Genomic DNA, 27,828 nt, shown 5'->3' with positions numbered 1-27,828 from the left:
ACTTCAGAGGCTTCTGACGTATGATGCATTGTGGACCAGTCTATGTCAGCTAGGTTAAAGTCGCCCGCAAGATCTATCTATCTATCTATCTATCTATCTATCTATCTATCTATCTATCTATCTATCTATCTATCTATCTATCTATCTATCTATCTATCTATCTATCTATCTATCTATCTATCTATCTATCTATCTATCTATCTATCTATCTAACGTTTCCCTGCCTACATGGATCACTAGGTATATTGTAGTCGAACAAGGTGCGCATCTGGCTTCTGTGCAGAGGTAAGATGGTTCGAAAGCAACCGTCGTACTAGCTTGGGTCACCGAGTATGTGGTAAGGTGTACAGACGTGACGCTCCTCAACGAACCTCTTGCACGCCGACATGCGTCCACGCGGGACTTAGTAGGCACTTCTGTTCGCAGAAACTCTTCGACGCCGACTTGTAGCACTGGACATGGCCACTCTGTGCTGGTGTCCAAAGAGCCTCTTTGACGCCAACTTGGGTGGCTCGGTATGTGCCAGCAGGTGCACGCCGCCTTTCAAAGAACGTTATCGGCGCCAACTTGGGTAAATTTACATGCGCCACTGACAATATGCCGGCCTACAATGACGAAAAAGTTTGCGTAAACTTATCCGATCTTGAGCGAAATCGAGTCCAGCTCTCGGCGATTACTCAAGGACAACAACGCGACGCACGTGGAGGCTGCGTCACAAGTACGCTGGCTGTGTGCCGCTTTTCGACGAACGATTTTCACACTAACGCTTTAGAGATCTGCGCCATGAATACACTGGGTGTGTACCGCTCTTCAGTGAACCCATAGAGTTTCTCACTATAACACCTAGAGGGTAATCTGGCGCCACCGTATATGGGAGTTTCTTAAGAGGGCGCCGTGCCGTCATGGGAATGACGGGATATGTGTCTGCGAAGCTCGTGTTGGCTGGTGTTGTAAGAGGCTTCGTCTAAAACGTGGATTTGGCTACACAATTAACGCGTTTTCAAAGTAAAATCTTCATAAAATGTTTCTATTCACGCATATTACATCTTTACTCACCCACACTGCATGACCAAGCGAAGAACAGCAGGAACAGACGACAAACTGTTTCAAAGCGAGCGCGAACCTTGTCGTCTGTCTTCCAACTTTAACGGCCCGCTGATACTTTTTACGTACCATATAACCGTACACGCAATAACAAGTTCTCATAGTTAAACAAAACATGTTTTTGAGTAATAATAAAACCAAAACAGCTTTTTACGTGTTGTTTTAGTAGAAAATGAATCATTGTGACAGACGGAACGGTGCTAGCCAAGCGCGTCTTCAAGGTGTCCTGTCTCTCCGAGAACGATGCCAATCCGAAGTCACAACATACCGGCATTCCCATGCATACCACAGCGCAGCAGCGCCAGATTTCCCTCTAGGTAATGTAGTGAGAAACTCTATGAGTGAACCTATTGCCAAGTTGGGTCACTGAGGTATATGCCACTCAGTGTGCGGCAAGCTATGGAACCGCACGCACCTGTGAGCCATGCTTCTGGTCTCGGAGGACGCGCGCGCTTCTCAGCAGGGCCACCAGATGGCGCAGCGTCCAGTAAGGATCATCATCAACACCATCATTAGCCTGGTTGAGCCCACTGCAGGGCAAATGCCGCTCCCATACTTCTCCAACTACACCGGTCATGTACAAATTATGGCCATGTCGTCCCTGCAAACTTCTTAATCTCATCCGCCCACCTAACTTTCTGCCGCCCCTGCTGCAGTTCCCTTCCCTTGGAATCCAGTCAGTAACCCTTAATGACCATCGGTTATCTTCCCTCCTCATTACATGTCCTGCCCATGCCCATTTCTTTTTCTTGGTTTCAACTAAGATGTCATTATCTCGCATTTGTTCCTTCACCTAATCTGCTCTTTTCTTATCCCTTAACGTTACACCCATCATTCTTCTTTCTATAGCTCGTTGCGTCGTCCTCAATTTAAGTAGAACCCTTTTCGTAAGCCTGCAGGTTTCTGCCCCGTACGTGAGTACTGCTAAGACACAGCTGTTATACACTGTTCTCTTGAGGGATAAGGGCAACCTGCTGCTCATGATCCGAGAATGCCTGCCAAACGCACCCCAGCCCATTCTTATTCTTCAGATTATTTCAGTCTCATGATCCGGATCCGCGGTCACTACCTGCCCTAAGTAGGTGTATTCCCTTACCACTTCCAGTGCCTCGCTACCTATCGTAAACTGCTGTTCTCTTCAGAGACTGTTAAACTTTAGTTTCCTGCAGATTAATTTTCAGACCCACCCTGCTGCTTTGCCTCTCCAGGTCAGTGAGCATACTTGGAATTGGTCCCCTGAGTTACTAAGCAAGGCGATATCATCAGCGAATCTCAAGTTACTAAGGTATTCTCCGTTAACTCTTAACCCCAATTCTTCCCAATCCAGGTCTCTGAATACCTCCTGTAAACACGCTGTGAATAGCATTGGAGAGATCGTATCTCCCTGCCTGACGCCAGTAAGAATAAAGCCCCTTAATCCCCGTAAAATAGCGACACTCTCCTCCTCCCCCTTCACCTCTGCTCGTTTCTCTTTTTCACGCCCCCTCCTCGACCGTGGCGCCACCTACACTACTCGAGCGTAGCAACGGCGCCAACATGCGCTCATCGCCACTTCGTAGACGCTTCTCGAGCAAAAATGGCGCTGAAGGAAGGCCGGAGGGCCCACGTGATGCTATTACGCCAATAGCGGCGCGGCGGCGGCCTCGGCCAGAGCGCGAGGCGGCGGCGACGGCACTCTTCAAAGCGTGGCACTACTTTACGAAGTTTAAGGGCAGGCGGCGGGCCGTCGCGAGGCGGCTACCTCGTCCTGCTTGATGTACAGGGCGCCTTCGATGTGTTGCCGCATTCTACGATCGTCAGTGGGCTGCACGAGCTCGCCATCACCGACCGGCTACTCGACTACGTGCGAGCCTTCTTGTCTGATCGCACACTTCGGGTGCGGGTTGGAGGTGCGCTCGGCCGCCCCGCGCGCAGTGTGTCTTCTGGTGTTCCGCAGGGCAGTGTTTTGAGCCCCTTTTTGTTTAATCTTGCCCTCGCGCGACTTCCGAACTACATCCCAAAAGCGATGTCGCACGAAGTACGGGTGGCAATCTACGCTGACGACATCACCCTCTTTGCGACTGGCATTTGTCCAGACTGCAGTTGACGCGGTGGACCAGTACATGGGGAGCATCGGTCTCCAGCTGGGTGACCAAAACAGAGGCACTACTGGTACACCCGCGAGGAACGCGAGCACGTTCCGAAGCGCCACCGCTGACTCTGCGCCGTTGCCCTCTCCCGTGGCGCAAGAGCGTCCGTTACCTCGGCCTGCAGATCGACTGCCGCGTCAACTTCAATGCGGCCGTCTCCCACATCTGCAAGCAATCAAGGAAAGTCGCCGGCGCCGCGCGCTCTGTTCTCGCGCGTGGACACGGATGCACGCCGCGACTCGCTTTTTACTTCCGGTCACTATCTCCATCTTTTTCTCCCCATACCCCTTCTCCGTGCAGTGCTTTTGAGGTCACAGGTCACACACAGGTTGAGGTCACACACAGGTTGAGGTCACACACAGGTTGAGGTCACACACAGGTCACACACAGCTCTGTTGAGGTCACACACTCGTCTTCATCCGAACGTCAGGCGAGTTGCCGCCTCACTCGCTCAAGTTATGGCTCCCATGCCGGAATGCCCGCGTGAGCCTCCTGAAGTTCTCCCGCGATCCCACGGCAGTCGCCAAATTACATCCAGTGACTGCATCTGCAAACACAAGTAGAAATGAAGCAGAATTGAAGATAACGTGTCAGGCTTGCATTTTTTTTACAAATGGTTGCTTAAACGTAGCTTTATTTAAAGCTATTAAGATTTGTACTTTTGAAGTCATCTCGGGGCCAAATTAAAGAGAGTTCTTCGGAGTTTCTTTCGCAATATCTTTCGTGAGAATAGTATTTAATCAGAGCTTTTTCTCCAGCACTATGAAATTTGAATTTTTGCGCTCTTTTGCCGTTACGCAACTTTCACTTCCGTTTATCCCCCCCCCCCTCACACCCACAAGAAACTGTAATTACAGAAAAAATGCAGTCAGTATAAGTGCAAGAATGCTTACCTAAGTACAGTCAACTTTCACTATAACAGTGGCCTAAATTTCATACAAAGTTATATGCCGGAGTCAGTTGATGATCCTCTGTAGGATTTATGGGACCAAGCGTTCAGAATACATTTCAACGGTCACGCTGGATGCAAGCAAAGCCAGTAGATTCAGCACAATGTGCGCAAGGACATGCAACGCTCGGGCACACACCATCTAAAAAGCTAGGAGCTGGGTGATTTCTTTCAAGACCACAGGCCTCATATTTTGATGACTTTCTTGTCATTAAAGTAGTGTCACCTCATCGTGGAAAAACGGCATTACACGTTTCACATATTTAGGAGCAACAGCTTGGGCACTGTCACAAGATATGATTTGCCAATTTTGAAACGCGTTCTTCAGCCCCATGCATTTACTTTGTAGAGAAAGAGCGATTCATTATGACGAGCCGAACTGACAACAGTGGGATGGAAAACACAGCAAGCAGCAAGCCAACTTACGCATGGTTAAAAATAATGCATGCCTACTTGAGAATGAAAGTTTAACTGATCTCAACACGTTCTTGTTAATAACCACACCTCTGACCCCGTTCCTGCAACATCTCGTGTATCCCAAGGTTCTGTACTCAGTCCTCCCTTATTTCTACTATATATCAACGACCTTAGCTCAACACTTGCCTTACCAAATCCGAGCGTTTCCTGATGACTGTGTAATTTATCGATCAGTTTGTAACCATTGCGACGCAGTAAAGCTTCAGTATGATCTAGACCGTGCCCAGGAATAGCACGACCGGTGGCTAACGACCCTTAAGAACGACTAAATGTAAACTTCTTTCCATTACCCGCCAAAAGCGCCCCGCTACACAGCTGTACACAATTGCTAACGAACCTATACAACCAGTAACATCCTTCAAATACTTAGGCGTTATTTTGTGCAATGATCTGTCATGGCATGTGCATGCTACACTCTAAGAAAAATCCCGGGGAAAACGGGAGTAACTGCGCCGTTAGTCCTAAAAAGGGCGCTTTCGTCCCTCAAAGGACTAACGGCATGAATGTGCGTGCCGTGTGCAAATCTCGGAGAGTAAGTGTTTAGTCCCTGCTCGGAAAGAGAGCAATGGGAGGACGAACGGCAACAGTTACTCCCCAGGCACTTCGCTGTTTTGGTCCGTGTCATGGAGCGATGCGGCGAATACGGTATTGTCTATAAATCATGAATGGTTCGAAGTTAGTGCATTGTCTATTGAACTACATATGCAAAGCAGCACCTTGCCTCTTCGAAAATTACGTGAAACTTAAAACTGGAATGTGAAGAGGCATGCCCTTCGTGCGCACCCCATAAGTGAGTGTACACATTAAACGCGCAAGTCATTGATAGACGGCTAGATTTTCTTGGTCAATAGTACCTAAGTTCCTTCCGTTCCAAGGAGGTTGCCGACTGAAGCGATGTGTAGCTCAAACGGCACACGCTAAGTGACAGAGAAATTGTCCTTCTCTGTCGTCTTCGGTGTCCCGTTTGAGCTCGCTACACGTATACATGGCGTAGTGCCTCAGTTTAGATCACCCTAATAATACTCGGGCTGATTTCTTTTCGGAGTCGCTTATGGTTGCAAGTACACTCAACGTTAGACTCTCACTGCATAGCTCGCACAAAATACGGAGTCACTTTTATATTGCCGCACTTGTGTTCCCATGCTTAACCTTGTCTAAATATTCCGTCTTGTCAACCAAGCGGCGTGGTGAAGTGGTTAGAGTACCTGACTAGTGAGGGAGAGGACGTGAGTTCAACTCCTGTTCTCGGGCCTGTTTTTTTTTCAGCTCATTAATTTTTTTATTATGGTATAAATGCCTAATTTAATTAATTCCACCTTTGCGGAGCATCGGAACGAATTACCGTTACTCCCTTGAGGACCATCGGGCAGGGGCAACTGTTAGTCCCCGAAGGAGTAAGTGCATGGGGAGTAACAGTTCATCCCATGTCAGTTCGTCCCCTAAAGGACTAATGGTTGTGGCAAATCAGTTAGTCCCCAAAAGGACTAACCTCCCTACCCCTTTTAGTCCTTTTTTTCTTAGAGTGTACAAACGTCATATCATCAGCAAATAGAACTACCGGTTGTTTGCCTATAAGTCACTTATCCGTTCGAAACTAGAGTATGCGCCAGCCATGTTGTCCCCGCAACAAGTATAACTCGTAGATGACCTTGAAGCGGTACCAAATCGTGCCGCTCATGAAGTCAGCGTTATCACGCTCAAAGCGGAATCTGGGCTGCAAACTTTATCCCTCCACCGACACATAGTAACACTTTGTCCATTCCATAAGCTTTACTATTCATCACTTAATAGTGATCCTTACATCACCGCACCAGCATACATATCTCCTCGCACTGGTCATCAACTTCGTCTCCCGTACACGTGTGAGAACTTAATTTTTCAGAATCTTTTTCACCTTGTACAGCCAAAGACTGGAAAAGCTTTCCTCGTAATATTGTCGCTTTGACTTACCTACCATCTTTTTCTACCAATGTGACTGAGTACCTGTTGTCCCAAATTTGAGTGTTTTATTTCTTCTTTATGCACACCCACCCTTCATGTAATACATCCTGGTGGGGTCTTTAAGGTAAATAAATGAAACAAAATAACGTGCTGTAAGGGCTGTATTTGTGTGGGGCCCCGGAATAATTTCGACAACTTTTTAAATTGACAGCATGCGCCCAATTCAAGGTAGTATTCTTAATGATCAAATCAGGTTCAAATCAAGTTTATTTCAACATACAACTGATGCTGAGGACCGTGGACAAAAAGCCAGCAAGGCTTGACGTGGTCCAAGCTAGGACATGAGTATACCAGTAGAGAATTTTGCATTGCGCTGTGACCTTGTGCTTAACTGACTGGTTATTTAGGCGTTAAGAGATATACGGGAGATATCTGTATATTAGAGCGAAGTATACAAGTGTCGGGGAGTCAGTTTCTTCATAGGGTTGCGCATTTCGATTTCTTTCTAGCCATATGTGGCCATATATGAAAAAAAAAACAAATGCTGCTCATATACTACGTTTTGCCGAAGGAGTATTTATGGAGTGACCTCAACAGCTGTTTCTTTATCTTAGAGCGTGGTGAACGATAGCCGCAGTGAACAACCACCTCTGAGCTCGAATGCTATGAAACAGGTTTCATGAATTTTTCTTCGCTAGGAAAGCTCGCGTTCGCGTATTTTTTAGCCAGAATTGCACACTAAGAGTGTATGTGCACCTTCTTCACACGTCCTCAGTAATATCGTCTTCCAATGTACAGCCGCCGCTTTCGCGGAAGCACTTCATTCCAAACAGGAGCGCCCGCAAGAGCCAGTCGAGCAAGTCAACAGCAAAGAAACCGGTCACACACAAGGCCCATCATGGCGAACAGTCGGTTGTGCTACTTTATTTATGCTTTGGTTCTTTCGCCCCATTCCATCTTCTCTACCATGCCAGCAGTCAAGATACGCTAAAGGAGCCACAGCGCCATACCTCAAGAAAGCAATGGTAGCCCCATTAATCCGGTACACTCATTACCACAAGGGGGCAGTAAAAGTGAGTGGTGCACCCAGTGGCAAGCAAAGCCACACAGCGGAACAATTAAGTTCTCTTTTATATGGCAACACATGTCCTGGCGCTCTTTGGCCTTAGATGCCCTTGCGCCAATAAATTTCAATAATCATCATCATCACCTTTTGTATGGCAACATATCAGGCATATGCCATGTACTTTAATGTTATGCTTCATTATTTTCCTGTTAAGGGTGCATCTGCCGGTCACAGATTTATATGTAAATGTAGCCGAAATGATTCACAGGCAAGGTTTTGCTTTATAGATTGTATTGTGTAATGTTTCTTTATCGCACTCACTGATGCTGCAAGAGCGTCTGTCTGTTAATATAATTTCTGTATCACTGTTTTGTTAGTGGGTCTACTTGTTGGAAGCGAGTAACTTCCACTGCATGTGCATATTAAAGTGAAAACAATCGAGAGCTCAACTACCGGAACTGCTAAGCCGATTCTCAATGATCTCTTGAAAAGTCCTGGAACCAAACCTTCAAAACACATGTAGTGAATGATTAAAGTGTCTGCGATACTTTTTCTGAGATTGTACCTTTTGTGACGTTTTCAAAAGCAGATTATGATACAGTTAAACTTCGATATAACAAACTTCAATATAACGAACTCCTCTATATAACGAAGTATTTGAGTTTCCATAACCTCTTGTCCCTACAACTTCAGGCATTTAGAACCTCAATATAACGAAGTGCGTATGCGATTTGATTATAGCTAAATTTAACTGTGCCGCAAAAGAATACCGAGACAAACAAATGGAAATTACTGCCAGCGCCGATAGTCAAACGATTTAATTACAAGCGGCTCCTTGCAAACGCACCTCTCAAATCACGCGCCGCGCGACAAGAGCAACCGCTGGAGTGGAGCCGCATCATGTTCTGTCCGTATAAAGTCCAAGCGCGATAAGATCCTATCATGCCCCGCATACTGTGCACACAGCTTTAGGCGCGACTGAAAGCGTGCGAGAAGGAGACGAGAAAGATGATGGCTTCACGAGTGACGCCTTCCGGCCGCACGAGCAAAGGGCGAGGGAAGGGCGCGACTAGCTCGCGGTAAAGCGATCAAGCGCATGCGCGTGGGGGGCGGTGGGGCGGGGTAAGTCTCGATTTCTGGCACGCGTCCCGGCCGTGGCGCGCACCCTGCTTTAGAGGTAATCTGGCCGCGTGTGCAAAGAGTGAGTGATTTGGGCCGTAAGTAAATTTCGTCCATGGTTATGTGGCCGACTATATAAAGCAGTCAACAATAACCATTCACTTTTCTGGCTGCCGAACTTCAAGGACCCATCTGAAAGACTAGCAAGATGGAGCCTCGGATTGCAAGACTATGACATTACGGTGGTTTACAGGTCTGCAAAAAAAGCACACTGACGCCAACTGCTTGTTGTGCGCACCAGTAGACGCAGCACTATCAGAGGAAGACGACTTTCAATACCTAGGCATTGTTGAACCAACTCAAATCGCAGAATGTCAACGTGCTGACGAAGGATTACTACCACTCATGACACGCCTCGTAGAATTAAACATTCAATTATCCCATACTTTTTCTAGAGGCCTGTCAGCATTCTGTCTCAGAGGAAATGTCATACACATATATATATGTATATATAGAAGGAGGGGGGCAGTGGTAGTTATTAGGAAAAACAGCCCCCCCCTCCCCCACCCAGAGATAAATTTCTTGCTACGGCACTGTAACCTACCGAATTCTCTTTTTTGACCATCTCAACTTTTCTGTTGTGGTGGAAGCACATCAACTACCAGTGTTGAGTTTTGGGCATTGTTTAAACGAATTTTTTTGTAGTGTTTAGGGCAGAGAGCTTAGACACAGTGGACAAACACACACAAAAAAATGCTCATCTTGTGTTGATTGTCTTCGAGGTACGTATTGCACTAAACAGCAGAAAACTATACTTATGTATAAATGCGTAAGCATTTTTTGGCGAGTACCTTAGTCCATCAAGGGAAAAGTGTAATGCCTTGTATCTGCACAAAATATGTAATTTGCGAAGTTAACACATTTAATCGTTGTAATATTGTAAATGTATATGATTGGAAGCTTTATATGCAATATGGAACAACAGAAACCAATTAAAAGAGAGGATTCCTATAGGGATACATAAGGCTCCACAAAAATGCAAAGGGAAGCCTGTAGTAGGGCTAGGCCAACTGAAGCTGGTTGGGCTAATTAATTTGGGGTTCTGCGAACTAAAATTTGGGGGCGGGGCAATTTAATATTTGGCTATGGGCGAACCTTCATTTGGGGGCGGGCCAATGCAAAATTAGGGAATAGGCTGATTTAAATGTGGGGGTGGACCAACCTAAATTTGGGGTCCGGCCAACTTACATTTGGGGAAGGACCAACATAAATTTGGAGGTGAGCCAAATGAAATTAGGGGGATAAACAACTTGATATTCGGACGTAGGCCAATTTAAATTTAGGGGTGAGCCAACTGAAATTGGAGGAGTATGCTTATGCATACTTACTCCAGTGAAGCTTTATTCTTTCTCTGTTTATACCTAAGTAACTTTGTTAAACGAAGCGGCGTGTTTGAATGCAACTCACCTATTATATCCGAACTAAAGGGTATTACGTAAAATATATTCAATCTTGCCACCTAACTGAAGTGAAACGAGTTAATGTAGGCAATATATGCGCTGGCCATGCCTGAAGCTTACCAAGAACCACCACGTAGTACTCGGGCGTGGTCAACTTGGATGCATCTGCCTGAATCTTTGCCCGATCTCTGGGCTGTGTCGGTGTTATAGACACAATGCTGCGTCTAAAGTCGTACGCTGCAAAGTGCTTGATGAAACCTTGGAAGAGTTCTCCAACTGCTTCCTGGTTTCTGCTCTTCCACGTCAGTCGTTTACGGCTTGTGGTCTTGTTCATCATTTCCTGCATGGAAAAAAAAAATTACGCCTATCAAAGCACACCTGAACTCCGAGGAGCTAAAGGAGAAATATAACGCGTTATTGAAGAGCAAATTAGCTATCGCATTACAGTCGTGGCGTTTTAAGGACAGCGCAAGGGGATATGGAAGAAAGAAGCAATGCAGTACAGTATTTGCCTGGCGATTTCGACTCACGAACGGCACACATTTAACAGTGTGGCAGCGTTCTGGAAGGTAGACTAGAAAGCCAGGCATGTTACAGGCAAGAATTACACGCAAGATAAAGGAGGAATATTATTAGGCAACAATTTGAGGCCTGAAGGGCGCAAATGCATTTAGGAGAGCAGTGTGGCGGTACGACCCATAATGAGTGGGTTCGTGATGGTGTGTCCATCACATTTTGGTGCCATCCTAAACAATGTAGAATAAAACGGGCACAGATTCCAGACAGTGGCAGTGAAAAAAATATATTACACTTATACATGAAGTAAGGCTTGTGGTTTATAGGTGCAAGATTACATTGCAGAGAACATTCGCTTACTGACCAAACGCGAGCGACGTCAAATGCCCAAAGAATTGAGCACACGGGAAAGATTCACACGATGACGCCAGCACTCGTCACAATGCTGGCATGGCGAGAAGCACCGACAGCGGAGGCACGCATGCTTGTCCAAAAGATAACATTCTGTGCAGGCGCTGTAGCTTCAGATGCACTCCTCTCCCCTCCCCCATAGCTCTAGAATCATGGATAGCTGAGCTGGCTGGTGTGACATTATGTGCAAAGGGGAATGCTAAAATGGCATGGCGAGAAAGAAGTGCAGATGACATGGAAAGACGCTTAGGATGAACGTCTTTTCTCTTCAGAAATGTTTTTTTTTTGCCTTTCTTGAATTACTTTAGCACCTCAGTTTGCACATAATCTCGAGAGCTTGTATGCACTGGTTCGACTAGGTAACGGGCGCCATCATAATTTAATGCTTGCCAGCCATTCGAATTCCCGCCAAGCTTTAGTCTAGGCCATCGCAGTTCATTGCAGGATGCCAGCTTGCATCAGCACGGCCGCATAATCATCGCCCAAAGAAGATTTACGACGACGTTGCAGTCACTACGGTGGTTAAAAAGCCCGCTTTGCTTGGTATTGTTGCTGAACTTCCTTTTAGCTCACCGGGGAAGATAAATAATTTGGTAACTCACTGGTGGCGCAACAGCCTACGCTAGGCAGATTATTTTTACTTTGAGAGATAGTAAGCGGCAACCCACTTATTACAAATTCATTAAGAAGAACAGGTTACTAAGGTATCTGCATTTTATAAGACAGTTAAGACGATAGTGGTCACTTACTGGGCTTAACCTTGGGAGCACTCTGGGGTTCGTTCCTTCACAGCAAAACAGACCATGTTGTAATTGTCACCGCAGTACTTCAGCTCACTCGCATTTTTGTATGGCAAACAGAGTATGTGGTAAATGGCACTTGTATTAATCGGGAAACGCGAGCGTGACTTATGGGTTTATAAGAAGGGGGAAAAAGTATATTAGCACCCATTTAGGCTGTAGCAAGAAGTTGCAGAGGCAATCTATACCCATTTCTCACATGGGTGGGAGGGGGGGGGGGGCGGTCCAGTTAACGCGCTTGGAACTGGTTAGCTAACGTCTAAGGAGACATGTAGCTCGTCCCCACGGTGCAGTGCACGCAAAGGGGCGCCACGGTGGGTTCGCTGACTCGCCACGGCAAGGCGCAGAGACGGCTCCCACCGTGGTAGCAAAGAACGGGGGTTTATTCCCTCTTATGTGCAAAATGCACGTACAATACAGGAGTTAGGACACTAGGGTGGCAGTTGCAGACTGCGGGTGAAAGCTTCTGGGAAGTCTGCTCCGCCACGCAGGCTCTTCCGAGAGCTAGGTTCGCCGCAACCAAAGAAGCCTACCTTGCTCAGAGGGGCGCAAGAGCAAGTTGGTCCGCACATCCGACATCCAAGAGCACTGAAAGTGAATCTGTCCGGGCGAAGGCGCCTGCGCACCTCGGATGCTGAAGGAGAGAGAGAAGCCGAAGAGAGGGCAAGGGGGTACTCGGCCACTGTTCCTACGCGCGGCACACCGTGAGCCGCGCGCTCAAGCAGCTAGCTGCGCATCGCGCCAGTGGGGAATGTACGCTATCCAAAATAAGGCTGGAACTGCGTGTCCCCAGCGATCGTGCGGGCGAATGGCCCAAGTCACGCAGGAACCATAGAAGAGGGACCAAGGAGGTCCCCACAGAAAGAAAGAGTAGAAAAATTTGTCCACACTCGGGGTTTAGAATATAAGAACAGAATAGTGTAGTACAAAGTTGCAAAGCAAATGCGTATGGTCTCCTATGAAGGTTTCTTTTTTTTTCAAAAACTTACACCTAGACTGTAGCACCTAGTTACACCTAGATACAAAAAAGTTACACCTAGACTGTAGCACGAAGTTGCAAAGGAAATCCGCAGGTATTCCTAGAAAGCTACTTCAAAAAGACTTGTGCACATGAATAATTTAGAAAAACCTCATAGATATCGCGTGAGAGTTTCCTAATAAGAAGAAAAAGCGGCATCGCGATGCTGCTGAACGCAACTGATTGCTGAAAACTATGGGCTTTTGATATTTCTTTTTCTTTCGGAATATCACTTTTAGGCTCAAAGACATTGTGCGGCCAAACTCACCTCACAATGCCGACAGTAATGTGTAAACACCGCATTGCTACATTACCACAATGTATTGCCACTGTCGAAATGGGGCATGTGTGATGCCATACTACTGCGGGGTTCCTCTCTCGTTTGCAGTTTTCATATGAACACCCACTGCCATCTAGCGCCGCCACCGTGAAGCCTGTGCATGGCCTCCGAAACAGAGTAACGAGTAACGGGACATGACTGAGACAGACGAAGCGAATCCTGTCGTCCAGCACTGTTACTCGATTCCTTCAGCCATGTACCAACCAGAAACAAGTTGGCACGTTAGTGGAGAATTATTCTATGGATTGCCACAGACTCAGTTGCACATACTCAGTAAGCCTAGTTGGCAAGAGGACCATTGAAGAGCAGCGAATGCTTAGTGACTTCATGGTGCAGCTTGCTATTGCATGGCGTGAAAGCCGCTCATTGAAAAAGCAGCACATACGCACCGCATTTGTTCCTCAGCTTGCCATTGCGCCGGAAAAGCGAAAACAACTCGACTGAAGTAAAGACTGTGCTTAATTACTGCTGCTGGAGCCCCTCTTCCAGGGCACCACTTTCTATTGCGCCTCACCAGGCCTGGTCAGTGGTTGCTATTTCGCTTTCGAAGTCCTGTTTGGAGAATCGTGCATCCCATGACCAAACTCTTGAGTTGTGCTCTGCACAGTGGGAAGTTATGTTTCAGGATATTGTCCATAAGGATCCCTATGAGGTGGGTTCGATTCTGCTGAGCATTGGAGAAGTTCAAAGGACATTCTTCATCATAGTACACAGTGCATAACCGGTGTGCCATACCTATAGTTACCCAAGTTGGCTTCAAAGACGTTCATTGAAGAGCGCCAAACACCTATTGGCACATACATACCCAATAGCACAAGTTGGTATGAAAGGGGTTCGTTAGAGTAAAGCCCAGACCGAATGGCACATATACCCAGTACTGCAAGTTGGCATCAAAGAGTTTCTTCGAACTGAAGTAAGTACCGAATCCCGCATCTATATTGATCCATATGGCGTCAAAGATGTTTGCTGTCGAGCGGCACCGTATGTAAACAGTGTCACATACTCAGTTACTTAGGTTGGTCGAATGGTTGCTTTCAAATCCTGTTACCCCAGTACATCAGCGCGATGCGCCAATGAGTGACGCGCGCGCACGCACGCGCACACGCACGCACACACACACACACACACACACACTGTACTTTACTCTAACAACCACTCCTCATCAAGAAGCCCTGTTCTCTCCATAGTGGCCCAAGGCACAGTCATGGGGCGCCTTCTCTTATATATATGAATGATTTACCCGCTGAACTCCCTCCTAACATTCATCGCATCGCGGACAATTGTGTCGTATTTCGCCCAGCCGTTGCTAGTACTGATAACCGTACATTGCAAGATGATCTTGACAATGTTACCACTTGGTGTAACTTATAGCCAATGTCACTGAATACTACAAATATTTTAATAGTACCATTTCTTAGAGGAAAGCATCAGCATGCAAGTATGATCTCTGCAACTCGGAAATATCATCTCTGGAATCATGCAAGTACCTTAGCGTTACGCTTTCAAATAACCGTTCTTGGTCTTCTCAATGTATGAAGATTACCAATGAAGCCAGTGGCATGCTTGATTACTTCCACCACAACTTGCACATTGCTCCCCCATGCTTAATATTGCTAACTTATCTAACTTTTTCATACCTAAGCTGGAGAACGCAGGCTCTTTTTGGGACCCACGCCAAACTGCCCTTTCTAATGCACAAGAAGCAATGCAAAATTGTGCAGCTCGTTTTATTTATTCCGATTAGGTATACTACGCAAGTGCTTTCCACCAAAATTAAAAGCTGGAATTTCTCATTTGGATACAGGGCATCAAGTTTGAAGACCGAGTCTTTATCTCAAATTTTATCATTCTTTTCCTAGTACTTCAGCCATACGATCCAGTGCCCCGTCTCTGCCATACAAGTCATGAAAAATACGTGTACCCTCCACATGCTTGAAATATTGTGGATCTCATTCCTTGTCTTTTCTTTTTCAAGACTGCCCAGGACCACTATGACATTTCTGCAGATGCCAGGTACCAGTCCAATCCACATAATTTCAATGCTGCCATATTTCTCAGGTAATACCCCCCACCATGGCCTATGAGGTACTAATAAAAAGATGAACAAATGGGCACTTCGTCATGCAGTCCTAAGAGAAGTGCTTAGTGCCAGGCTATGACCTTCTCTTCAATATCACAGAAGCCCTCCTAAAGGCATGCCATGTGAGCTACGGAACTGCTATTGCATATCATCCGCACGCTATCACAAATGTGTGTACACGTTAACCTCACTCTTGACAACTATACTGGTCACATCTGACCAGTATAGTTAAGACAGCGTTCTACCCCTCGTGATGTGTGCTTATATACTACCACCGCGCATAGCACAGCCGAATTTTCCCCATTCTTTCATATTTACAGGTACAATTAGGAAGCCTTCCTGCACAATGGATACCATATTTACATACTATACCGACATCTCACAGTCTACTACACTTTTCTGCTTCATACGCTACTGCTTCTCCTGTAAACTGGAGGGCAAGGCCCCTTGACTCATATTCAGATAAGCACGGCTGAGGTCACAAATCGTGCAAGTTCAGTGGCCGAAGCTCTACCGCAATCCACCCATCCAATAAAGCCCGTAGGCCAGTGATACGGCTCTTGTTATACAGGGAGATAATTGTAGTAGTGAATGATCAGTGTGAACCTTGCAATATCTCGTTTTGGTTTCTGTTTCGAATGGTTATGACCGCTGGCGCTACTCCGTGCCTAACACTGTAGGTATGATGTATTTCCTTTCCTCTCGCCTGAATTAACGCATTCTTTGTCCGGCCCCGACTCGAGGAGTCCGGCTCTTCTGTTGCGTCGCTTCGCGCCAGGCCATCAGGCCTCACGCCGTATGTCCCACCCTTGTCGCCAGTTTGTAGTAGCTTCGACGGGGCGGCCGGACGCGGGACCTATGGAGTGAGGCCTGACGGCCTGGCACGAAGCGCCGCAAAAGTAAGATCCGGGCTGCTCGAGTCGGCGACCAGACAAAGAATGCGTCTATTCCGGTGACGGGAAAGGAAACACATCACACCTATTCCATGCAAACTAATCTGAAACGCTATTAAAGGCAAGTAGATGCCGCAACACAAATAGACTTCAGAAAAAGTATTTCAGGGCGTAACTATAGCAAGCAGGGCATGCATTTCAAATGACCTTGTTTAAAAGGTCTCTTACCCTGCAGGTGAGCTATCGCCATGACGCACAGTGTGACAGACGACACGCCTCCTTCTCTGGCTCCTCTTATACCGCATTTGTGAGCCCAACGTTTAATGAACAGCACCAGGGGAGCAACTCTTTCATCAAGGTTGCTGTAGTATTTCAAATAATGTGAGCTGTCAACTGCTGAGGCGCTGTTGACTGTCACGTCGACTGGGATCCCACTGGTGTGCGTCAGCTCTAGGAGAGGCACTCGCGCTCGTACGATGTTGACACTTGAAGCGGTGCAAAAACCTGGGCAGAGAGAGGAATGTTGAATTCAGAACGGTCAGTGCTGTGCCGTGTGTAAAGATGCATGTGGCACATCAACTGCACACGCTGAAGTCTACAAGAAAATGTTCCAACACAATCGGCACCAAAATAGAGTCCTCAAGACACCTCTGTTAAAAATATGAAGGGGGAATACACTTTGCACCGACTAAGAAGATTTCAGAGTGAGGCCTTCGTGGAAGATGGAACCATGAGACAGCGATCCAGCATGCATTGTACATTTGGGAAGCGGGTGAAGTTTTTCTTAGCTAGCTCATTGGCGCAACATTTCCGGTTTGTTGGTAGAGCGCAGCTTCTTCAATGAAGCAGTTTAAGTCCTTAAGCTGTAAGATCTTTCACTGCACTATCATTGTGCTATATTTGGCTGCTTTCTGGGGCTACTTCAATTTCAAAATATAGTACGGAATCACTGAAGGCAATGTTTAACTTTGAAGAACTGATCATATAAAAAATGGCACAAATTATTTATGCCACATATTATAAAGACATGGTATCCTTAGCTGATTTCACATAGGTTTGACACGTTTGGGATCTGACCTTCTCGTAACCTATTCCAAACATTGAACCACCCATTTGTGTCTCTAGAGCGCTGTAGCGAGTCGCAAGAGCTATGAAAATGTATGTCTCAATGAGACAAGAAATAAACAAAATAAAATTGCAGGTACGGGTGTGATTAGCACGAACACAACAAAAAATTAACCACATTGCTCGATACCCCTGGAAAGGGTGCACTGGCTTTCGATATAGACATCATGATGAGGCTTAGTTGTCGTACAGCATTCTTTTGGGAATTAAAGCGAGCTATTCCATTAAATTCTTCAAAATGTTGGTCACGTTCACACGAAACGCCACACAGAGGCAAGGCCTGTCGATAAGTTGTGGATTGGCCTTTTTCTTCGCTAACGGCAGTGTAGGTAATGCGAGATTCCTTTCATTTACATTTTAGAAGCGTACCCTGATTGTGTGTCTTTAGCTTGATATGCTGGTCAACAAGAACGGAGACATGGCAAAATTTTTCCTGAAATTTACTAGGTGCCACCCAGTGCCCATATTTTTTGGTGCCATTTTTGTCTCCTATTTCAATAATATCAACTAAAGGCATTATAAAACCAAAGCTAATGATTTGCCTAGGCCCTCTGCTTAGGATGCCATATTCTACTTTTTCCTAGGTGCGCCTCTCCGTCTGAATATGTGCAGCATGGACGAATATTTGAGAACAGTGTTTTGTGCGTAAAAACTTCTGATTCTTCTGAAACTTCTGAGAGATGATCAGATTTACATGGCGCCGCACATGCAGTTATGGGTCTCGGACCTCTATAAACGACTTTGTAATTTCTGGCACAAGCAACAAGTAATAATTTCGCTAGAATAGCAGCTTGGGCTTGTTGGTTTTTCATCATGGTGTTAACAACGCGGTATCGTCTTCTCATCTCGTGTCCCATCTATGTTTCGCGCTGTTAACACCAGGAAGCAATATTTGCCAGAAGAGCGGGCAATATCCTCTTTTGATTCCTTCATGTAATACTTTCAGTTTTGAATGACATATTTGGTGCAACAGGCGGCTCCAGAAGAATTGCTGTGTGGTATTTTGCCGCACATTTCTCTTTCTGGTACCTGCCTACCCTTTGTTAGGCCATGTGCAGGTGTATAAGTGACAGCTTTAGAGTACAAAAAGTTGAACTAGCTTGTTCTTCAACAATATAAACAAACTGTGATTTGACATTGTAATAAAGAGAGCACATCATCTACCTGCATAACGGATGACCAGTTACACAAATTGTGTAGCAAAGAGATTCTTAACAATTAGTCTGCCCAAGTGCCAGAGCAATTAGTAGCCCTGTATGAGTTTCTGCCACACTTTATAAATCTTGGTCAGATGTTAAGCCCCATTGCATACATACCTAAGAGCTCAGTACTTTGAATGTAAATCTGAGCTAAACCGCTTGCTTGGCACATATATAGTTGTGTAACGCAACATATTTTTGAACGTATGTTGCAACATTGCTTCTCTGTAGTGAAAAGAAGCAGCACCTTCAAAGGAAAAGTATTCTCCGTATAAAATTACGTGGAGAAAACTGGGGCAGGAGAGTGAATGATCAATATGTGTATAAAAATATAAGCCGATGCCTTGAATCACCGAATCATTTCGCACAGGCGGGTAGGCACAGGCAGGGAAATTCTGCACACGATAGAAAATGCCAAAAAGAGAACAAACAGGTGCAAACTTGAACTTCGATCAGCAATATATAGAGAGGTATACTTCATCTCTCCTAAACTAACCTTACGCATAATTTGTACTTATATTTCATAATCATCATCATCATCAGCCTATTTTATGTCCACTGCCAGCACAAAGGCCTCTGCCTACGATCTCCAATCGCCCCTCCCCTGTGCCAACAGATTCCAACTAGCACCCGCAAATTTCCTAATTTCGTCACACCCCCTAGTCTTCTGCCGTCCTCTACTGCACTTCCCTTCTCTTGGTACCCATTCTGTTACCATAATAGTCCAACGGTTATCTAATGTGCGCATTACATTACCTACCCAGTGCCATTTTTTTTCTCTTAATGTCAATTAGAATATCCTCTGTACCCGTTTGCTCTCTGATCCAAACCACTGTCTTTCTATATCTTAAAGTTATGCCTAGCATTTTTCGTTCCATTGCTCTTTGCACAGTCCTTAACTTGTTCTCTCGCTTCTTTGTCAGTCTCAAAGTCTCTGCCCCATATGTCAGCACTGGCAAAGTGCACCGATTGTACACCTTCCATTTCAGTGATAATGGTAAGCTTCCAGTCAGGAGCTCACGATGTCTGCTGTATGCTATCCGACCTATTTTTATTTTTCTGTAAATTTCCTTCTCATGGTCAGGGTTCCCTGTGATTAGTTGACCGAGGTAAACGTACTCCTTCACAGACTCTGGAGGCTGAATGGTGATCCTGAACTCTTGTTCCCTTGCCCGGTTATTCAGCATTATCTTTGTCTTCTGTACATTAATCTTTAGCCCCACTCTTACACTCTCTCTGTTAAGGTCCTTAGTTATTTGTCGCAACTCGTCTGCAGTGTTGCTAAATAGAACAATGCCACCGGCAAACCGAAGGTTGCTGAGGAATTCACCGTGAATCCTTACTCCTAAACCTTCCTAGTTTAATAGCTTGAATATTTCTTCCAAGAATGCAGTGAATAGCATTGGAGAGACTGTCTCCTTGTCTGACTGCTTTCTTTATAGGTATTTTCCTAGTTTCCTTGTGTAGAATTAAGGTGGCTGTGGAATCTCTGTAGATATTTTCCAAGGCATTTGTGTAAGCGGCCTGTATTCTTTGATTATGCTATGCCTCTATGACTGCTGGTATCTCTACTGAATCAAATGCTTTTTCGTAATCTATGACAGCCATATAGAGAGGCTTATTGTATTGCGTCCTCTGGGTACTGTACAGGTCAGCATAGAATTCTACCGCTGCTTTTATGATACCTTCGAGATTGCTGATGATATTACCCTGCTTACCTTTCAGTCCATACATCCTGGTTTGTTCTAGGCCAAGTTTTCTTCTCACTAATTTCAGGCTGTATCCATTTTTTACGGCTTCTTCAGTCTTCCTCACATCATAATTTAGAATATCATTTATTTTCGCATTGTTGATACGTTTGGACAGTTCCACGAATTCTACCTTATCTCTTGAGTTAGACACTTTCATTCTTTGTCGTTTATTTCTTAGGTGGTTTGTTACTTGGGGGAGCTTACCTACCGGTTGCCCTGGTGCCTTGCCTCCCACTTCAATTGCTGCCTCTGAAGCCAGTCTTGTTACTGTATCATTCATTACCTCTATGTTGCCATCATCATTTCTCTGTTCTAAGGCTGCATATTTGTTTGCAAGTACCAGCCTACCTTTTACCCTTACTGCATCTAACCTGACCTGTTTCTTCTTTACCAACTTTGCTGTTTCTCTTTTCAAACTGAAGTGATTCCCAGCCCTCACTAACCTATGATCCCTGCACTTTACCCTACCTATCACTTTGACATCCTGCACTATGCTGGGATCAGCAGAAAGTGTGAACTCAATTTCATTTCTTGTTTCACCATTAGGGCTTTTCCAGGTCCACTTTCTGCTACTAGGCTTTCTGAAAAAAGTGTTCATTATTTGAAGCTTATTCCATTCTGAAAATCCTACCAACATCTCTCCTCTAGCATTGATAGAATTTACTCTGTAGTTGCCAACTGCTTGTTCACAAGCCTGCTTTTTCCCCACTCTTGCATTGAAGTCACTCATTACTACTATATACCGAGTTTGCACTTTTCTCATCGCTAATTCAACATCTTCATCAAACTAATCTGCTTCCTCATCGTCGTTACTGGATCTTGGAGCGTAGGCTTGTACTGTCTTTAATCTACACATATTATTAAGTTTGATTACGACTACTGCTACGCTTTCATTAATGTTGTAGAATTAGTCAATGTTGCCTGCTATGTCCTTATGGATTAAGAATCCTGCTCCGTATTGCTTCTTATCAGGGAGACCTCTATAGCAGAGGACACGGCCGTTATTTGGCAATGTATAAGGCTCACCAGTTCTTCTAATCTCAATAATGCCGATAATATCCCAAACGTCTGATAGTTCCTCAAAGAGTCCTACTAAGCTAGCCTCACTCGACAGAGTTCGGCAATTAAAGGTTGACAGGGCCAGCTTCCACTGGCGCTTTGTAGCAGCCTGTAGCAGGCCCTGGTAGCAAAGTACCACTGCATCCTAATTTCCTGCTGTATAAGCATACAATAGTGTATAATATTATTTATTATATTGTAATGAACCAGTAATAATCTACCAATCTGAAAAATCTACCACTTTTTCAGACACATAGTAATACCAAGTACTTCCTTTTGTCATCTCCTCCTGCTAAAATTGTAGATGGCTCTTTTTTCACAAGTACTTTCAATATAATTTGGGGGCCTTTTGTAAACAATGAATAGATTCTCTTTGCTGCAGCTTCAATGTTACTGGTTTTATACTTTATGATGTTATTCAAAGTTTAAAACAAAGAGAATGTGCAGAAAGTTTAACAGTTATTGGTTAATCGTATTAAACACAGGAGGACATGTTTATGCTGGCAGTGTATATTGACAATCATTCATAACAAAACAGCACAATATCTTGAATACCCTATGATATTCTGCTGTTTAATGGTGAATCATAAACCTACTTTCAACAGGCCTGTTGTTGTTGGCCAATAATAACACTACAAGCAAGTGTAAGAACATAGGACTTGTTGCTTGTTATACTGCTGTTATTGCGTTACAAATATATGCATATTTTGCTGCATTTTAGAGCAGCCACTCTTCCTGAATACTTTCTCTTCTAGATGTGGGCTATGTAAGCATGCACAATATTAACAAGCAGAAACACAGTTTTCAAGGACCCATTCTTTCAGTGTGGTTCTCTCTTAAATACAAACGGCAATTAAACTCCACTTTCCTCGTATTCACACAATGTTATCAAACCCCTAATTAGCACCTGTTCTGCCGACGCACACGCCTAGTGAGCAACAGATTTGACACAGATCTCATAACCACGTATGGATGGCGATATAGCTGTCCCATCTCAGACCTAGGCACAGAGTACCTAGGCACAGAGCACAGAGCAAATTTTGGTAGACAATGGTGAATTTCGCCACGAATAGAGAAATATTGCCATGGGTCGTGCACATTCTAGACTAATTTTTCAAGTGAATTTCTTGGCAGAAATCCCAGTCATTCCCATCTCCTACTAAAGTTCCAAGATGAAGTGTTCAAAGCTGATGTAAATCACATTAAACTGCATTATTTCGTCGCGCGATAACAATCGAGTGCGTTAGAATCACAAAAGGATGAGCTGGCTGGAGATCGCTTCCAGAATAACTGCTCTCAGACTTTGCATTTCAAATTCTAACGGACACTAGCTAGTGGTACAGACAGCACTGCATATTGTTTAATAGAACAAAGAAGCTTACCAGAATTTTTCAGCATGTCTGCTACTTTGGCGAGGAACTCGCCTGAATCAACTTTAACTTTCGCCTGCAAAGAGCACAAGCATGTTTAGTATCCCGGTATTTTTTTTTTTCACAAGGAACATGTACTGTCTAGAGCGAAGATCCAGACAACGCGAAATACCTTGTCCAAACAAATTACGAATCACAATTCACTACTAGTAATTGTGAACCACAAAAAGACTGGAGGCCTTTGTAACAGCATTTCCAAAAGTGCTATGAGGTTAACTTACCTTTTCAAATAGCAGAGTGATGTCCAGCAGGTCTGCATTCTTGTCGCCAAGGCCATTTACAGTGCTGCCATAAGGTGTTGGCACGATGTCTGCAACTTTGAAAAGTTCCTCGTTAAGAATTAAGAAAATAAACATTGAAACAGCACTTCCCTTGTCATCAAATCATTAACTGGCAGACCAGTACATAATGCGCCAGTTTTCCACGCATCACACCACCCAGCAGATGTTGTGATGGTTATAATGCTCTTTCTCTCTTACCGTTTATTTCCGATGTAGAAATTGTATAAGATATGACATGACTCACTGTTTGCCACGATCCTACTATACCCTTTTCATGTCTTGTTAGGAGGTCCCCCCGACAGCTGTTACTTCGGGACCTCCGAATGTGTGCTTATACCCATCTTGTATGTTATTTTGTCAAAAATAAATATTGGTTGATTGATTGATAAAAATATTTAGACACACCTCAGAATATCTGTATTCACGCAGTCTCATTGTGCTGCAGAATGGCAGAGTAACATGAGAGGTGATTTGACGTAAAGGTTTCGCAATCTGCTTCTTGGCCATTTCTGCCTCAAAGCATGCGAGACTGTTGCCCGCCCACGTTTCCTGTCTGCCCCATGACGTCATGACCCGATATGACGTGTACACACTGATTATGCGGTAATGGGCCGAATCAAACGAAAACATTTTACACATCTTACCCTTTGTGCATAGCCATTCGTTTTCGATAAAAAATTTCGGGCGGCAGCCACTTCATTACGGTCATGTGACATCAAAAAACTGTGAAAACCCAGCTCATCAAAGTGACGCGTACACACTAAATATGCATTAATGAGGCCAGGAAAAAGAAGATATTCTTTAAGAGCCACAAACTACCCCATTCTGAAAGGAATCGATCAAAAATGTTCGCCTGCCGATTGCTCTGGCACTGTCTCTGGCACAGCCAGCTGCACATTTGGCAATACATGAAGTTATACAAACGGGGCTAGACTTGTTGTACGACACAACGAGCCGCAATGGGAAGCACATGTGCGTCAATAAGGCAATCTTCTGAACGCCACATATGAACACCTAATGTAGTACCTAAAATGCAGCGTGTTAGTGCACGTACTAGGCCACAACTTCAATCAGGTAAGTGGCTTCGACGTAACATGTGCCACCATTTGCCATCACGCATGCACTAGGCACACCATTAGTAAGCGAGAACCATGGAGCAGCCGTGCCTCCAGGGAAGCGGTCTCGGCAGTCCATTCTCTTGGTGTCGCATACTCACGGATGGCTGCGTTGCCTTCGAGCAGCTGCTCCACAACAGAGCTGGGGGCAACAGTCACGCACTGCGCGTTTTGAACGAACTCTCCGCGCCGCGCGAGGAATGCTGGGATACGTGGCCATTAGCGCCGCGGCGCGGAGGGCGAAAAACGCGCCAGCAACGCTGCAACGCGCCCGACGGCGTCAAGACGCGCCGCGCCGGTCGCGTCGTGCAGTTGGAGTACAGACGCCGGTTGTTCGCCACCATGACGTCACGCGGAGCTCGACAATGAACGACGCAACCGGTGGAAACGCTTCGTCTGCCGCTGCCGCTAAACGAGCTGCCCGAGGAGAGGCTCGGCGCCGCCGCATTAAATCACGAATCCAAAAAACCCTAAACAGTGCGCTCAAGATTCGCACGATGGAGTATCGTAAATAAGTTTTTCGAGAAATTAAGTTTGCGCAAACAGTTTCGCGAAGCAGTGATCTGCCATAACGTTGAACAGAGAAATCCGAGATGACAGAGCGTTGTGGTCTGGGGTTCGGCGTGGATGAGCTAAAAGCATTTCTTGATTTTACACATAGTATCTGAAAATCTAAATCGTAGCTAGCCCCGAGCTAAAGCTTCCGTTTACGACCGCTTTAACAAATCTACAATCTTTATCGGGACAAGCAAATCCTAACAAAATCAAAATGTAACAGCTGTGTTAATTTTTTTCACTCAGATATCACAGCGCTCGGAAACGACCAGTCGGACCGCTCTCCACCTGAAAGTACCGCGTAGCGTCTGTGACATTAAGACAAAATACATGTTCCTTTGGACTAGCAGACGCCTTTATGAAATTTCAACGCACACCGCGGTATATGGTATTGCAATGCTTGCACGCAAGGTGTCATTTGGAATTTTACAGCTCGAATATTAATGCGCATCGCCTTCAGATATCAGCAATAGACGGCATTTCATGTTGTCCACCGCGAACAGAAAAACAAAAGCGTAACCGCGCTTCGCATAGCTCGTGCATGCTAACAAACGCGACCTTGAAAAAAAAAAAACACCATTTCCCGCGCCGGAATTGTACACTTTTTACCGCTTCAAGCCCATAATTTGGGCACAGAAAGGTTCAGTCGCCGAATACGCTCTGTATATGGGTTGTGCGTCACTGCTTGCACAAAAAAGGCGATGCGACGAGGTAGATAAACATCGCCCAGGTCCTTCTCGGCTTGTTCGAATATCTCCCGCGAACTATCGTTTCTTCTGAAATATATAGTTGGAAGCCTTGCGCCCGTCCAGCGTACGTAAGCCTTTCTTCGGCGGAATTATTTTTCTTTCGCACTGCCCTGTTACGTGCTCTATAATGCACCAAATAGCCCAAACAATGGCTCTGCTAGAACCTTAACTTGGCGGCAAGTAAACTTCAGAGAAGCGCGCGCATGCGCATTTGGCGTTGTGTGCGCGGAATACTAGGAACCTAGCAGATTGCCAGGACGCGGCCGATTAATCGAGAACTCTGAACACAGAATGTGGCAGATCTGTTCAACGGAAACCCGGAGGGTGGATAGAACCGATTTACAGTATTTGCCCTAACAAAGCTTTGGTCACGATTTCGACCTCGGGAGGAGGACGAATTTTCCTTTGGCTATTGTCAGGATTGGGGGCTCAATCCCATCGTCCGTGGTCCTTTGCCAAGATTGGAGTACGGCATGAATTCGAAGGTAGCTGGCCCATGCCGTCGTCCAACTTATTTACGCTGAGATCGTTGATGAAGTGAAGAACTGCTTCTCATCGAGAACGAGGAAAAAGGGTTTATTTACAGAAACTAAATCAGTCTAACATGACTGCTTGAGAAAAAGAGTATTAGTCCAACAGGACTGCATGAGAGAAGTGACTCAGTCTAACATGACTGCTCAAGAGAAGTGTCCTCAGCATTCGCACAACCACAGTTTTTATACACTTGATCCGCCGGTCCTACGACGCGGCGACTGTTCGTTTACTCATCACCAACTCGCCGCGGCTCTGCAGATCAGTTTACAGACACAAAGGCAACCGCGCTCTGATGCCCGACGACGGCGTTGGCGGGGTGCCGAAGCGTGAGACGCACCAAAATACGTTGTCCCCACGGCAGCTTGTCCATGCGTGTCAAATCAGCTCCGCGTTGGGGAACTCCGGAATCATTCTTCACACACGCCGAACTAGTTCCGTCACAATGTCGATGGGGCGGGTGGAAGACGGCGGATTCCAGCGCAAAGGCCGCTTCTTTGAACGCCTCCCAGCTGCAGCGACGGAGAGGGAGAGGTGCGCGTCGTGTCGCCCTGTCGTAACTGTGTGGCAATCTTGTTTCGCAGCTCGCCATTCTTGACAGCGCCTCCATGGCCCGGAAAGTCTCGACTGTCTAGCGCTGACAACCGCTAGGCAGGAAGAGAACGGCTGCTGGTCAGGGCGGGATTGATGTCTTGGCTCGCAGCGACCACTTGTGCATTGATGTCACCGCCCCAAAACATCCAACAAGGACAGGCAACTGCAAAATGAACCCCACAACACGGCTCTGCGCCGAGATGACGTGCATTGGCTCTCACTTTAGACTCGCTAGGCTTCAAAAAAACAACAACATAAGTGCAGAAACAAAAAAAAATGCTACCTTTCACTATGCCAATTTCTGAAGCAAATTCCTGCTGACAAATTCAGCAATTAATGGAGGGAATTCTGCTGAATGAGAGGGGATTTTCTTCGCCTAAAGAAAAGCTAACACTAGTAACCCTAAAATTTAGGCGGGACCCTCAAACGCAGAATTCAAATTAGCCTGCTCAAACCATCCGCATTGCTATGCAACTTTCCCTTCTTATATCTAACGGAGAAGTTGTACTCTTGGAGAGTGAGGCTCCATCGGAGCAAGCGGGCGTTTTTGTGTGACATTTGATTGAGCCACGTCAGAGGACAGTGGTCGGTCTCGAAGATGAACTTCGCTCCGTACAAGTAACACGACAACTTTTGGGCGGCCCAAACCAAACAAGCGCATTCCTTCTCTGAAGCGCTGTAGGCTTCCTCTCTTACATTTAGTTTACGGCTGGCGTAGAGGATAGGATGCTCCTCGTTATCGTCGCCGACCTGACTAAGTACCACGCCCATACCTCTGTCGCTTGCGTCGCATTGAACTATGAATTCCTTTGTGTAGTCTGGCGCGCGAAGCACAGGGCAAGAAACCAATAGCGTTTTCAAACTTTGGAAAGCGTTCTCTTTGTCCTTATCCCAGTGTACGTTACTCGGTGCTCCCTTTCGGAGGGCGTCTGTTAATGGACTTGCCAATTGCGAGTAATTCGGAATGTACCGTTGATAGTACGCCACAAGTCCCAAAAATGAACGAAGGTCCGTTTTCGTGCGCGGCTGAGAAAATTCTCCAATCGTAGCTATTTTCAGCTCAGCCGGCTGTCTCATGCCTTGACCGACAACATGGCCCAGATAAGTAACCTGCGAACAACCAAACCTACACTTTT

At 45.7% G+C, this 27,828-nt stretch overlaps 1 protein-coding gene across 2 annotated transcripts; it reads right to left on the bottom strand.

The window, feature by feature from the left end:
• Positions 1-3,043: 3,043 nt before the first annotated feature.
• Positions 3,044-25,629, bottom strand: LOC135921993 (poly(A) RNA polymerase GLD2-like). 2 transcript variants are annotated; one of them, XR_010570687.1, is made up of 6 exons: positions 24,365-25,629; positions 23,089-23,177; positions 22,820-22,883; positions 16,532-16,807; positions 10,366-10,585; positions 3,044-3,780 (listed from the first exon to the last, which is right to left on the bottom strand). XR_010570687.1 is itself a non-coding variant. In XM_065456399.1 (5 exons), exons 1-4 carry the CDS (start codon positions 23,221-23,223, stop codon positions 10,557-10,559), a joined length of 504 nt encoding a protein of 167 aa, XP_065312471.1. In that variant the 5' UTR covers positions 23,224-25,629; the 3' UTR covers positions 3,044-3,780; positions 10,366-10,556. The 2 variants fall into 2 exon arrangements, 1 of the variants encoding a protein (XP_065312471.1); XM_065456399.1 differs by having other exon boundaries at positions 23,089-25,629.
• Positions 25,630-27,828: the final 2,199 nt, after the last annotated feature.

The sequence above is a fragment of the Dermacentor albipictus genome, chromosome 6 (assembly GCF_038994185.2).
Source record: "Dermacentor albipictus isolate Rhodes 1998 colony chromosome 6, USDA_Dalb.pri_finalv2, whole genome shotgun sequence".
NCBI lineage: Eukaryota > Metazoa > Arthropoda > Arachnida > Ixodida > Ixodidae > Dermacentor > Dermacentor albipictus.
Note: the sequence above shows the minus strand (reverse complement) of the source record. Positions and strands in the feature narration are given on the sequence as shown.

Excerpts from the sequence above, each read along its gene's own strand:
- LOC135921993 (XM_065456399.1), bottom strand. The coding sequence starts at position 23,223 with ATGTTTATTTTCTTAATTCTTAACGAGGAACTTTTCAAAGTTGCAGAC. Across the intron at positions 16,808-22,819 it reads AGACATGCTGAAAAATTCTG|GTTTTTGCACCGCTTCAAGT; the intron begins GTAAGCTTCTTT and ends CTCTCTGCCCAG. Across the intron at positions 10,586-16,531 it reads GGCGATAGCTCACCTGCAGG|GAAATGATGAACAAGACCAC; the intron begins GTAAGAGACCTT and ends TTTTCCATGCAG.